Source organism: Microtus pennsylvanicus, chromosome X (genome assembly GCF_037038515.1).
Source record: "Microtus pennsylvanicus isolate mMicPen1 chromosome X, mMicPen1.hap1, whole genome shotgun sequence".
NCBI classification, from domain to species: Eukaryota; Metazoa; Chordata; class Mammalia; order Rodentia; family Cricetidae; genus Microtus; species Microtus pennsylvanicus.
The window spans coordinates 74317024-74332511 of record NC_134601.1 but is presented as its reverse complement, the minus strand read 5'-3'; the positions used below and the strand labels follow the sequence as shown (position 1 = coordinate 74332511).

The following is a 15488-nucleotide window of genomic DNA, read 5'->3' as shown; positions in this document are numbered from 1 at the left end:
TCTTCTATCAATAATGGTGGTTGGTACAGGAAAAAATTGCTTCATCTATACTTTATTTATTTACTATATTGTTTTCTAAATCACTAATTGAGATATTGTGTCATAAACACAAGGTACAGAACTGAAAGATCATAAGACGCTGCCGATTTAAGTAGTTCCTCCAAAATCTGTTTATCGTCAGTTAATAACTGTCTCCTTTTTCAAAACATATGGAATATTTTTATTGTGATTTCAATGTATAATTATTACTTCAGTTTAATTTTATGACTTTTGTGAATGTCATAAAATTCTTTTTCTATGGTGTTCTGATTTGCTTCTCTGCTGATGTGATTTTAAAAAAGCAACCAAAACAACTCATGGGTAGAAATAGTTGGTTTGGCTTGCAGATTTGATTCTTCCATTGAAGGATATTAAAGCAGGAACTGGGAGCAGGAATGTAGATATAGAACTGAAACAGGGAGCACAGAGAAGCACTTTTTACTGATTTGCTCAGCTGGTTTTCTCAGCTCTTGTTTTTGCTGTATATCCCAGCACCAGCTGCCCATGGATGGCACTGTGCAGAGTGGCCTGCTCATTCATAGATCCAACCTCATGTTCTCTTTTTTAAAGTAGCTCATAGAGTTTATTTTGTATTTCCCACATATTCATGGACATGGGGCCAGCCACTAGAGCATAGTCATCTTACCAGGGGCTACAGCATTAAAAAAAATGCTTGTTTTCCCTCCCTCCAAAACTATCATCTATTTTTCCACAGATCGTCAGTTAGGGATGCGGACTAATGAACTTGTCCTCCTTCGATGCTAGAATGTAGACTGTCTTGTGTAGGTAACAAAGGAAGCTGTGAGCTTATGAGGGCCACATTCCTGTTATGTTCAGAAGACACTCATTTGCTCCTGTACTTCCTGCCCTCTGACTTTTACAATTTTTTCATTTCCCCTGCAATGTTGGCCTGCACCTTGGAGGGAGGTGATATAGATGCCCCATTTGTGACTGAGTACTGTAGTAACCCTCTTTATAGTTTTATCAGACTTGTAAGTTTCGTCATTAACCACTGTTCACAGATCAAAGAAGTTTCTTTGATGAGGCTTGAGAGCTCTTCTAATCATGGATACAGAGCTTTAAATTTTTTAGAAGGAAGTTTGTGATTTATTTTCTATCAGAAAATAGCAGTAGGTTTGTTACTGGGGCTTGTGAATTCCTCAACCAAATACTTACAGAATCAGGTAAGTGCTTTTTCCTGTGGAACAGGCTTTTAGTCAACCAGTAAGTGATTAATTATCCCCATAATATCGGTGCCACTATTGTGCCTCTTAGCATACCTCACCATACCAGCCATCATTGTACTTCATAGGGTTTACTGCCTATTATAATTGTTGATGTATTTTTACACCAGTTACCTACATAATACCTCTAAGTACTATGAAAGCTAGTAGGCAGAGGAAGCTTTTTGTTCAGTATCAGCTGAGTTTCTGCATGTGCTCTGACCAATATGTATGGTGTCTTCATTGATAGGAAACTAACATCAAGTGGTGGTGGGCAACAAAGAGCAATGGCAGTAAATAGCCTTTATTGTTTAAGGAGTGTCTCCAGGACAACTGTGATTAGCAGCACAAAGGGAGGTATTACACACTCTAAGCTTTTTATTTGGCATCCCATGACTTCTGGGAAGGCATAATCTTCTGTGTGTGCTACCTCATATCACCTGTCTGTCTATCTGTCTGTCTGTCTGTCTGTCTCTCTGTCTGACGGTCTATCTATTCAATCTTTTGTCATCTATCTATATTTATATACATATCTCTGTCTATATATTAGTATTAGTTATATTTTCCCCATCCTGCTTATACTCTACCCTGAATCCCTCTCTCCAATTTCCTACCCCAGGTTCTAGTGAGGGGGAAGGTTGCATTTTTAACTAAACTCATATTTTCCATTTTCATCTTATCAATGGCTTTATATGCTATTTTCCTGCATTATTAAATGCAATTCTGTGGTCTAAGTATCAGGCTTCAAGAATGAGAATTTCAGTTCTCTGAGAATTCTGTGAAACTCAGTCCAATTATAAATACCCATTTCACAGCAATGGGTGACTTTAATTTTATTGAGCTTTGAATTCCAAACCCCAAACATGGAAGAATAAACATATGAAAAATTATTCATCAATATGATACATTGTAAAAATGTTCTCAATTGCAACAAAAAGCATCCTGTTCATTATTATTACCTTTTTTTCTGGCTGGCCTTCTAGAGTTTCATAATTACTGTCTTAATGAAGTGTAGCAATGATGATGGTTGGAGATGTACATTTTTATCTCCGCTAAATGGTAGGGAATTTTAATTTTGTAAAGTGTTTGTGTGTGTATATTATGTATATAAAAAGAATTTTGTTTGGGAAGCGTTTTTTTGGAGTCAGGATTTCATGTAGGAGAGCACTGAACTCACAGTAACTAAAGCTTCTTGAAGTTCTGATCCTGTTGCCTGCACCCATGACCACAGGCATGGATCATCATATCCTTCCTGGTATAGCTTTCCAAAGAGTATAAGTAAATGCGTATTTGTACCATGAAAATAAATTTTTGTGGATTTCAGGACTTTATTCATGACTTTAATTTCATTGCTCAATTCAGACATGTAGGAGTACAAAAAAATCGAAAGTTTCAGTAAAATATGATGAATTAGGGGGTATTAAATATTTCAGGACATCTTCAAGTAATCTAGGTGATTTTCTTTTTATTACACATTATTCTACACTGAGATGGCAATATTAGTAGCATCGTATGTTTAATCAATTGTTTTAACATTTTGATTATTTTTAATATTAAGAATCTACAAAGATTATAGTACATTGCCAGTTCCAGCACTATCTCCACTATTGATTGGTTGGGGTCTTCGCTGGGGTATTCTTGTGGATTCTTGGGAGTTTCCCTGGCATGAGGCTTCTCTCTAGCCCTTTGTCATATCACCAAACCACCACCTCTACCCATCCTGATCAATCTGCTCCCTCAAGTTTCCAACCTTCCCTACCCCCATCCCACCCCCAATTTATGTAGGAGATCTTTTCTATTTCTCCTACCAAGGGAAATCCATACATCCCTCTTTGGACCTTCTGTTATCTAGCCTCTCTGGAGCTGTGGATTGTAGGTTGGTTATCCTTTAGTTTACTAATAATATCCACTAATCAATGAGTACATACCATGTTTGTCTTTCTGGGTCTGGGTTACCTCACTCAGAATGATTATTTTAAATTCCCTCCATTTGCCTAAAAATTTCATGAGGTCATTTTTTTTAACAGCTGAATAATATAAATGTGTAAATATACATTTTCCTTATGCATTCTTAGTTTGAAGAGCATCTGAGTTGTTTGTAGGTTCTCACTATTATGAATAATGCTGCTATGAACATAACTGAGCATGTGTCCTTGTTGTATGATGGAACATCCCTTGAATATATTCCAGGATTGGTGTAGCTGGATCTTGAAGTAGATTGGTTCAATTTTCTGAGAAACTGCCATATTGATTTCCAAAAGTGTCTGTACAAGTTTGTATTCCCACCAGCAGTGTAGGAGTGTTCTCCTTACTCTACATCATCTCCAACATAGGCTCTCATCAGTGATTTTTTTTTATCTTAGCCATTCTAACAGGTGTAAGGTGGTATCTCCAAGTTATTTTGATTTACTTTCCCCTGATGACTACAAAATTCTTTATGCGTATTTTGAACATTTGAGTTTTGTCTGTTGAGAATTCTCTGTTTAGGTCTCTATCCCCATTTTTGAATTGGATTATTTGGTATTTTGATGTCTAGTTTTTGAGTTTTTTATATATTTTGGAGATCATTCCTCTCTCTTATGTGGGGTTTGTGAAGGAAGATCTTTTCCCATTCAGTAGGCTGTCTTTTTGCCTTATTGACAATGTCCTTAGCCTTATACAAGCTTTTCAGTTTTAGGCTGTCCCATTTTTTAATTGTCAGTTCAGTGTCTCTTCTACTGATGTTATATTCAGGAAGTATTCTCCGGTATCAAGGCATTCAAGGCTAGTTCCCACTTTCTTTTCTATCACGTTCAGTGTAACTGGATTTATGTTGAGGTCTTTGATCAAAACTGGGCTTAAGTTTGGTGCAGGGTGATAGGAGTCTATATTCATTCTTCTACATCCTGAACTCCAGTTATGCCCGCACCATTTGCTGAAGATGCTTTTTTTCCTATTGTATAATCTTGGCTTCTATGTCAAAAATCAGGTGTTCATAGGTGTGTGAATTTATGTTGGCGAAGACCGCTTGTTCATTTCCTGACTGCCCAGACCCAAAATAATCACCCTAAATCAAACCTTCTATTTCTCTTTCAATAGGAGAAGTATGCTTGAATTCTCTGAGCTTTGCTTAGGGTGAAGTGGATCTATCTCTATGGGCTATTTTAATGTCCAAAACTTCAAGTAACCATATCCTAGGTCAGGATATCTTGTTTTGTAGCAACTCCTGACGTTAACAGCTTTGAAAGAGGAAAACTAACCTCAACCTCTCTGACATTAAGACAAGGTAGGCTCACATTTTCGGCTCTCCACAGAAAAGCCCCCAAATGATGTGGGATTTCCCTCTCTATGCTGTGATTACCATTAATGAATAAAGAAACTGCCTTGGCCTGTTGATAGGACAGAATAGGGTAGGCAGGGAAAGCTAAACGGCATGCTGGGAGAAAGGAGACAGAACCAGGGAGAATCCATGTAGCCCTGCCAGAGACAAACACTGGAACTTTAGCCGGTAAGCCACAGCCACATGGTGATACACAGATTAATAGAAATTGGTTAAATTTACCTGTAAGAATGAGCCAATCAGAAGCTAGAGCTAATGGGCCAACTAGTGATTTAAATAATATGGTTTCTGTGTGATTAGTTTGGTTCTAAGCAGCTGAGAACCAACAAGTGGCCCTCCCACAATGTCCAAATCTAAAAGTGATAGCTTGCATATTTGGTTAAGGAAATGTACAGTACTCCTTATTTGGTACTTATTAGTCTATTCTGTTTAAGAGAATATCCCTTCACAAATTGATGAGTAAACTGTAGAACAAAATCAAATGGTTCCCCTGACAGTGAAGTGATAGAATAGAAAAATAGATTAAAAAGGCTACATAGCCTTTCATTTATCCTACACACTCACTCTTGTAACCTTAGATACATGTTTGCATTTGTCATTCATTCATTCATTCATTCTTTCTTTCTATCTTTATTTACCTTCTGACAGATTTTTAAAACAAGGAAGTAGTTTTGGAGAAACAAACAAATAAAAAGAAACAAAACACTGGAAGGTATTAAATAGCACAGTCATCAGAACAAAAATGTGGCAACATAAACATGGTTTCTTTTTTTTTTGAGTTTGTATTTCTCTCTTCTCTTTTCTCTTACCAAACCTCCAATATACCCATTCCCTCCCTCCTTCAAAACCTATTGATTCCATATAATGCTACTTGCATGTTTTCAAGACTGACCATTTGGTACTGGACAACAAATTGATATGGTATTCCCAGGGGAGGGGCACGTCTTCCACTCCTAGCTTTCCACAGTTACTTGTGTGCAACCAAAGATTTTTAGTGTGCAATATAGATGATACTTGAAAAGGTTAAAAAGTTCTTATATACCTTCTGAAAGATTCATGGCAGCTCTAACTTGACAGGTCCTCTGGCATGTGGGAGACAGACAGATAGCCCATGCAGAGAGAACTTGGGGATAGAGTTTATTTAATGAGTAAGGGGATAATGGAGTGAACAGATAGATAGGGAGAGAGGAAGAGGGAGAGAGGGAGTATGTGTGAGTGTGTGTGTGTGTGTTTGTGAGAGAGAGAGAGGGAGAGAGAGGGAGAGAGAGAGAGAGAGAGAGAGAGAGAGAGAGAGAGAGAGAGAGAGAGAGAGAGAGAGAGAGAGAGAGAGAGGAGAGAAGTGGGGGATGCCAGAGGCAGTAGTTACCTCTTCAGAAGAGGGTTGGAAAGAGAGAGAGGGGGGGAGGAGAGAAAGTGAGAGATCAGCTTACCTTGGTGGGAAGAAGAAGAGGGAGGATTGTGGGTGGGCAGAGCTTGTCTGCCAAAGGGACAGAATACCCAGGTGACAGGGAATGTCAACAAAATGATATTGTACCTCATAGACTTATTTAGCTATCAGTTTAGTTTTTCTTATATATTAAAGGTTTGGAAAACAGTAGAGATTAATATGCAACTGGAAGCAAGGTTTGCTTTTTTAGTGAAACAGTATATAAGTTTTATTGATTTCTGCATGTTTAGTTTCATCTGTATGAATGTGTATATGAGTATGTATGTACGCATGCACATATGTGTGTGTGTGTGTGCATGAATGCCACCCTTGTGTGTATGAGGTAAAGAGTTCAGTCTTGTTCCAGAAATAAGTATATAGATAGTGATACTATTAATGGCTCCATGTTTAGGAAATAAGTAAAATCTTGATTTTGGCTTACTTTCATTTTCTTGTTGGCCATATAAAAATAAGAAAAAGTATAAGCCCACCCCAAAAATGTTGGAATACCCAATGGGATGGGAAGGAAAGCCCTTTAGAGAAAGGGAAAAAAACATATTGCTGAATCTTTTGGGGGGAATTTTTATGACCCGGAGCCATTTTCTTTAGTAGAAATCCGTAACTTTATTCCCTTGCTTTCAAATAGAGGAAAGCCCTAAATCAAGTGACATTTCACATTATTTATATTCTATGGGAATTAGAGCAGGAATGCAATAACATTATCTATATATGTAAAGCATTATCTATTAGCAGTTCAGGTTTACTACCTTCTTTGTGCTCTTCCCGTCTAGTGTTTCATTGTGTGTCACCTGTCAACATTTTATGTGCAATTTAAGATTCTTTTTCATGTAATATAATAGCTTTGAATAATATGAAGCTATCTAACTAAAACTCTCAATTAACCAGTTTTATTTATTTTTTTGCTACACTCTCCTTTTAGAAGGAAGAGGCAAATGACAAGAAAACAAGCTGTTAACAGGTATTTATTTATTTATTTATTTTAAAAAGTCAACTCCCTGGGAATGTCCTGGAGCCTTTACAGATTCAGCCCAATTTCTATAACTTTGTTCTCTATGTTATACTTGCTAATATAGGAAAGGGAAACTATTTAAAAAATTTGACATCAAACCCTCAATTTTGATTAATCTTTAGTGATAAGAGAAAAAAGAAACCTGAATGGCTAATTAGAACTGATCTATTTATATGAAGTGTCATGTTAATTGGGGTTTCTATGGTGATCATTTGTACTTATTAATTGGGACTGGATCATGGGATCACACAGAAGAGTGAGAGCTTGCAGACAAAGGAAGCAATTCCCTTCTTGGTACTGAAAATGAGAAATTAGAGAAAAGCTACAAGTTCATGGAGATTGAGTGAGAGTCAGTGACATAAAAACTTGTGTCACTTGTGTAAAATAATTGGAAAATAATTGAAATGTCTATCTAGTTTTTGGCTGTGGAATTCTTAGGAAGGTACATTCACTTTTACAGGGCAGCACAGGTTATTGTGTGTTCTCCAGCAATAGTAGTAAATAACCCGAATTGTTCTGTTAGGCATGGGACTATGTTTGCATGCTTAGTAGTCCTTAAGTACTTGAAATACTTTCCCTTCTGAGAATAAATTTAATTTCAAAGAAGACATATCTGAAATTTCATAAAACTGTTATGAAAATTTCACCTAAGTTGAAATCATCTCTCACATGCTATCCTGAATCTCATCTGTTCTACACTCTTAATGTAGAAGAGAGTAATAATGACAAAGGAAGGCAGCCCATGATCCTAAAGTGTGTTTTGATATTGCCTGGCAGTGATGATCCATCTTTATTTCCATGTGCTCCGCTCAAGTGAAACATCTTTTTCTGATGATATTTTTTCCTCCTTCCATGTTGGCTTCATGTTTTCAATATGTATTCTGTAAGAGAAACATAAAACATTGAGGGAGATGCAGACCACACTGTATGATGTACCCTACATTTTGAATATGGAAAATGGAAATCACTTTGTTTATGTTTCTAGTATTTAGAACTTTTTGACAGTAAAAATTAACCTTACATATAATGCACACAAAATAATACCAAAATGACCTGAAGCAGTGAATGTACCTCCCTAATTGCCAAACTTTCTATTCGACTATGATATCATTGCAAAACAGACTAGTATCATGTAAACATTGAAAATGAATAATTCCAACTGAACAAAATGTAGTGAGTTTTACAATTAGATTTGGTTCTCGAAGGTACTTACTGTATATGACTGTGATTTAACTTAATCATTTTCATTTTTATTTTCTCAGTAAAAAAAACAAGCATGCAAATTATGCCAATCTCTCTTAATTTAATTAATGATATTTTATACCTATACCAACTCATTTTTGGGTTAATGAATTTTTTTGCATATTTGTGATAAAATTTTACATGTACTGAACTCTGAGAAAAACTATGAAATGTTTTTTGAAAGTGTAATGTGTTGAGTCAGTCACATAAAGTACAGAGAAACCAAGGCTTTTGGAGGCAGGTCTAGAAAAGGGAAAAACCATAACCATTGGAGAATAATGAGGTCTAGGGTGAACTAGAAAATATACAGTTCTACCAATGGTGGTGGATACTATTCTCCTCAGCATTCCACCAGGTAGTACTATATACAGGCTTTCATTGTTAAGGCTTTACTTCTTAAGAGATGATAGGTATCTATACTTTTATTTGAAATTTTCCTACTATTCAAAGCTGCTAACAAGTTGAATCAAAAAGAGAAAACAATATAGGATGTTACTCCATGGGTTTTGCCAACTGTTCTCTAAGGATAAGTCTTTGATTACTCCATTTACTAAAGAAATCATAGTTATATACATACCTCAAACTCTTGATAATGAAAAATTGATGTAAAATAAATATGTAAGTGAAGAGTTTGTCATATTTTGGTACTCAAAATGGTAGTTATGCAATGAGATTTTCACTACATGAAAATAGCCAATAAAGTTTTCCTTCAAGTGGTTTGTAAATTAAAATAAAGTTACAACTTTCTTACGTTCATGTTAGTCAGTCATTTGTACTATGTAGTAGTTCAATATCACCATTTCTACATGAGAATATTTAAGCTTTTGTTACATCACCTAACATAATTAAGACTTTTATTTGAAACCCATTTGTTTTTCTTTAATGGAAAGACAGGCAAAAGTAGAACATATGCTGTTTCATTGAAAATTGGCTTGCCTTTAAATAAATGCCCAATTCCATCTAGTAAAGTAGCCTTATTTTCCAAATGGTACAATTAAGAAATGAAAGAAATTCATGTAATTAACACAACAAAACTCTTCATTTGAACTCTTGCTTGGCACTGAAAAAGAAAAAACAGTCAGTCCTCTGAGATTTTATTTAAAGGGAACTGACTGCTCTGAGGCTTTGCTTGTTTGTCTGTCCTGCCCTAGACCTCAACACATGATCCTACTGTGCACTGGTGCTTTCAACATCGGTCTACTTCTCGCATTACTTGTCATCCAAACTCATATTTGTTTTAAAAGGAAACAATTAACTTCCAATCGCTCTAGAAAAACAAAACAAATCAAAAGACAAAACGAAGGACAAAATCCTCAAATGAGCCCACTGGTATATCTACTTTTCCAGCACTTATTGTCTACATCAAACATCCCCAATCAAGATAGTAAATTAACATTTTCACTTCTCATGAGAATTTTACAAAGCAGAAAGAGGAAGGGTAGAATGGACAATTTAAAGTCAGAAATGCACAGCATAATCTCATTTGTTGATTAAATAAGTGAAGATAAAATACAGTCACATATGAAAGAGAAGAAATTATTGGATGTTATGGTCAACATATAGGAGAATATACAACTAATTATTGATTGTCTAAATTTGTATCAAGCATCACACCAATGGACTACACATAACATGCTGCATGTTAGGAATTAAATATATTTAAATAAACCGTTAGTTAACTAAATAAAACTGTAAACTAATGTTTTAACACCTTTAATATAAACAAGACGATTCATAACAAATGTTTGGAAAGTAATTCATTCTTCTTGTGCGAGTTCATCACTTCATCCTATCAGTTCTGGACGTAGGTGATACTATAATTGTTATTTTCCAGTGATAATACTGAAGCACAAAGAATGGTATATAACATATATAATCACGTTTATGACCTACAGAATATGGTATCTCTATTCAGAAGTCAGGTTTTGTGATATTACTTTAATTTTGTAAAATTAAGAAGTATAATTTTAACACAGTTCATTCAAATAGGACAGGAAAATGAGAAATATTAATTGAGAGCTCAGATTTTTGAAAAATTCATATTTGTTAAGCATTAATAATATAACAATAAACCTTTTTTCTATTCTTCATCGGAGTCAAAACTGTTTTAGAGTTTATATGTGTCACTACTTTGAATTTTAAAATAATATTGATATTTATGCATATACAATCTTCTGTGGATGGTGGAGAAAATATGAGCTAAAATATGAGTGATTTAAGGGCCAAGGCAGTGGTATTGTACCATCTTGAGTCTATCTTCAGGTTTTCCTTCTGTGAAACATTATATTATAAAAGCTGAAATAAAATGACATGCTAACTATCATTTGGTATGACTCTGCTTTCTTGCATGTTTTCAACTGTTGAAAAGATTACTCAAATATGTTTGAATCTGACAATGATTTTAAGAGAACACATGTAGAATGCTCAGTAAATTAATTCACTATTTCTGTATACATAGATAAGCTAGTAATTGCATTTTGCATTCTGGGAAGAGTTGATTAGAACAATCTGCATCCTTACCCTGAGAATTAGTGCAGAACTATCAAGGCTTCCTAAATTCAGTGTGCTAGGAAAAAAAAATATCCATTTGAAAATTGTCTTATATGGTAAGAGGCTGAACTAGCAAAAAAGAAAGAGTTAAAATTGATTTTATTTAAACCCCCAGAATTGGAAATGTAGGACAAAGTGCATATGATTCTCAATGACCTCATTGTCCAAACGTGACAAGAATCCCAGAGAATCCTCTTGAGTGTTTTTACTCACTTTGGCTTCTTTGTCATCTGACTGAAAGACTCAGATTTAAGAACTTTCACACTGTTTTTACTAATCAGTACCCTGTGTTTTCAGTTAAATTCTTTTCTGAAAAGCACTATTTTGTTTGTTATATCACTTGAACTAATTTAATAACAAGAACTTTTCCAGATGAATCCAGACTATTTTTTCTCAGGTCTTCCCTCTACTATTCATGGTGACTTATGCATATTATCCAACTTTTAAAATAAGCAATAGATCAATTAAATCATGACATTTCAAAATTGTGAAGTGAGATTCAAAGCCATACGTCAGACAATATTCAATATTTCATTCATTTAAAAGTTTTTTAACTAGGTTGTAGAGACTATTAAGAAAAATAAACATTCATTTAAAAATATAATGGTTACTCATATTTGTTATAATAAACAGAAAATCCAGATTTCATTGTGTTGGATTTGAAATATTGATGATTTTATTTACAAAACCAACTGCAATCATCATATGGCATTCACATTTGTAAGACTAAAAAAACTTTGACATTTATTCTCTTCTTTACCACAAAACTTCAAAATCAAAGACACGTCTGTCTCTAACAGTGACTTAAAAAATACCTACTTTGCTACATATAGGATTGAGTGAATGATACTTTAATATTAGCATTCAAAACCTTTTTTACTAGTATTAAAAACCCAGTCTGAACCTTCAGGAAGTCATTTACAAGTTGCTTCCTTGGGATTACCTACATTCTTGTCCACTTTGACCTTGTAATTTTGCTCACAGTTGGAAATGTAATGCAGAGTGACTCAGATAATGTTGTTTACACAGACTTTAAGTGGAGTGACATTATAGTCAAGCAAGTGTCACCTCACCTAAAGTGAAAGAAGACTTAATTACCATAATCCTGTGAATACTAAAATTTCTTTGCCATGTGTAGCATAATAATGTAGTGTTCTGTGTGGTACAGTTAACAATGCAAAGGGAAAAGGCACACTAGGTCTCAGACTATGTGTCTTTAAAAGTGAAGAGAATTGAAATTGTAGAAAGAGAATAGAATTTTGAAGCAGGATTCTTGTCGGAATGTTCAGGTGAAATTTTTCTTTCGTTCAAACCCCGAAGAGTTGCCTAGTGACGTGAAAATGAAAAGACTGCTAAAATATCCATAAATCTAGACACCAGTGAGTAAGGTGACAGACCATGAATTTCCTGGAGGGTGCAGGGTAGCGTTAACTAAATGACTAAGACAGGATAAAGAGGAAAGGCTGATAACCACCTATTATTGTGCAATGGGAAACATATCATTAATTTACAAAGAGAGTGGTGACATTTTCTAAAATTGTATAGCCCTATTCTTCAAAGTTTGTCAGTGTAACTAATTAGTTGCTAAAGTGGAGTTGATTCTAAGACTAAGTATGAAAGCATTTGGAAAGGCAGGACATTGTCCATAAATTGGTATGGTGTGTAATACATCTTGATGAATGGTGCGAAATAGTGTTAAGAAATGGGACTATTATGCCAAAATAGCCGTTCATTGGTTTGTAGTCCTTGAAGGAATTACGTTCCATGGCAACGTGGCCTAAAGTCCCGCAGATAAACATGAAGTGCCTCAAGGACATGTCTTGTTTTCTGTCTTTGTTAACACTGAGTTTTCAACACAAGGAATTCACCATGAATCTTTTCCAGTGCTTTTGAACTATAATGCTGTTACTATAGATTGTTACTTGGGATTAATTGTTTTTAAGTCATTCAATTGTTTGGAAGAAGGAAAGTATAAAATGAACCAGCAGTAAAATGTAAAAGATTTAAAGATCTTTAGAAAGCTGTTAAGTTAAAAATGTGTATTTCAATCAATAGAGTCATGCTACTGATCTGCTATTGATAATTCACAAATCAAAATACTAGATAATCTGATATGTACCATGTTTCAGTTTTTTTTAAATGCAGAATTATAAATACAACAATAATATTGAATCATGTTAATATCAACCTTGTTTTACAATTGGGGAAGCTTAAGCCTTTGAAAGTATTAATATAATAATGGCTGTTATATTTAAATACATAAGTAAAATTATTTTTTATTTTCATTTAGATATCCTCATTTCATTTGCAATTTGATTTTTGTTATCTAGCTTTCGCTAACCAGCATTTTACTGTAAAACAATTGGCCAATAGGTCTGAATTCTCGTGTTGCTTTAAAAACAATTTAACTTAAATTACAATGTTCATTTTAAGTTCACACTCAGTTATATATTGATTTATATAACATTATAAGTATTAAAAAATTACATTTTTGGAATTTTTTATCATGAGACACTTGTCAATAAAACATCTGGTGTGTGCAAAATATTGTTGTATCAGCTATGGTGGTGCTCAGTTATAAAGCCAATACTCAAGATGCTGAGATAGGAGGATTGCAACTAGTTCTAGTCCAGCATGCTTTACATAGTGAGTATTAGGCCCTCTTGGGCAATATGGTAAGACGCTGTCATAAAAGAAAAAGCGGTATATGAAGGAATTTAGGAAATTTTATTAAAATATTCCACTTAGATATTCTTTATAACTTTAAATTTAAATTTACTAAAAGTAAATAGTTTTTTAATTTGTGCTTGTCCAATTTTTATCTCTTCAAAAAATTTTTTTCATGTGATTTTGGGTACTAAATTAAAGAACAATTAATATGGATAAAATACTTATTAATAAAGTGAGCTTCTCAGAATAATGTGTGTGTGTGTATGTGTGTGTGTTTGTAGGGGTATGCCTTTGTGTCTGTATAAACATGGCTTCATGCATGCTAACCATAAGCTTTACCATGGAGCTATAATTCCAGCTTGTTTTGTTGAAATCCAATTTTGTCATAAATTTATAGAAAGCTTTCAAGGATTTTACTGAGTCTTCCCATCCTCATTCCCTTATTGCTAATACGTTAGAAATAATTAATCAATTTATGATGCTATTGTTTTTTGTATTTATTTATTTTTATTAAAAATTTCCACCTCCTCCCCTCCTCCCATGTCCCTTCCCCTCCGCCCTCCCCCTCCCTCTCCAGTCCAAAGAGCAGTCAGGGTTCCCTGTCCTGTGGGAAGTCCAAGGTCCTCCCCCCTCCATCCAGGTCTAGGAAGGTGAGCATCCAAACAGACTAGGCTCCCACAAAGCCAGTACATGCAGTAGAATCAAATTTCAGTGCTATTGTCCTTGGCTTCTCAGTCAGCCCTCATTGTCAGCCACATTCAGAGAGTCTGGTTTGATCACATGCTCCATCAGTCCCAGTCCAGCTGGCCCTGGTGAGCTCCCAGTAGATCAGCCCCACTGTCTCCCCAGTAGCACAGACAATAAGAGCAACAATGAAATGAATAAATAGGACCTCCTAAAACTGAGAAGCTTCTGTAAAGCAAAAGACACTGTCATTAAGACAAAAAGGCAACCTACTGATTGGAAGAAGATCTTCACCAATCCTGCAACAGACAAAGTTCTGATCTCCAAAATATATAAAGAACTCAAGAAACTAGACTTTAAAATGCTAATTAACCCAATTAAAAAATGGGGCACTGAACTGAACAGAGAATTCTCAACAGAAAAAGTTCAAATGGCCAAAAGACACTTAAGGTCATGCTCAACCTCCTTAGCGATCAGGGAAATGCAAATCAAAACAACTTTATGATGCTATTGTTACATTTCTACTTTATTCAAACTCCCTCAGTATTTCCCTAGTACCCATATTCTAAGATGTAAGAGACCATATTACATTTAGTTGATGTTTTCTTATATGTCTTTTGATTGCAATTAATTTTCTCCTATTTTTGATGACCTTGACAGTTCTGTACACTTCTGGTAAGCTACTCTTGTATATCCCACATCATGGACTTTCTGATGCTTTACTTTCTTTTTTCAGACAGGGTTTCTCCTGTGTAACCCTGACTGCCCTGTAACTTGCTTTTCTACACCAGATAGGCCTTGAACTCACAGAGATTTACCTGTCTCTGCCTCCTGGAGTGCTGAGATTAAAGGTGTTTGCCACCAAACCCAGCCACTTTTCTTTTAATTGATTTGGGATTATATGCTTTACAAAGGGAAATCAAAGAGATAAAATGCAATTTTTAGTATTGTCATAGAACTTCTGAGATTGACTTTGATGCCCTGCCTCAATAAATGCTCACGACGAAGTTTCTTGTTTAATTCTTAAACTAGAATGTTTAGAATAGTCTGTTTCTTCAAAATATCGTTTGACAAATTTTGATCTTCTCAATCCCGAGTAAATATAGAAGGTGGTTAAGAAAGAAGGTAATTGAAATGTTGTCAATTCCATATCCCTCATTGTATCCGGAAACCACATAGACTTTTAAAGGCACACACGTGGTCTTCATAGGTTTCAAACTGCACTGTGTAGTAATCTGCCACACACATACTGCTTGCAACTTGCTCCCCTAAACTGACTCCAATAGTTACATTGCTAATTATTCA

At 34.9% G+C, this 15488-nt stretch overlaps 1 protein-coding gene across 1 annotated transcript in view; it reads left to right on the top strand.

Annotated features, from left to right (window-relative positions):
* Dach2 (dachshund family transcription factor 2) overlaps positions 1-15488 on the top strand; it is a 511747-nt gene that overhangs the window by 129097 nt on the left and 367162 nt on the right. The window contains exon 2 of the mRNA XM_075956831.1: positions 6948-6986. Within this exon, the coding sequence (XP_075812946.1) occupies positions 6948-6986 (39 nt within the window). The remainder of the gene's footprint in view (positions 1-6947; positions 6987-15488) is intronic.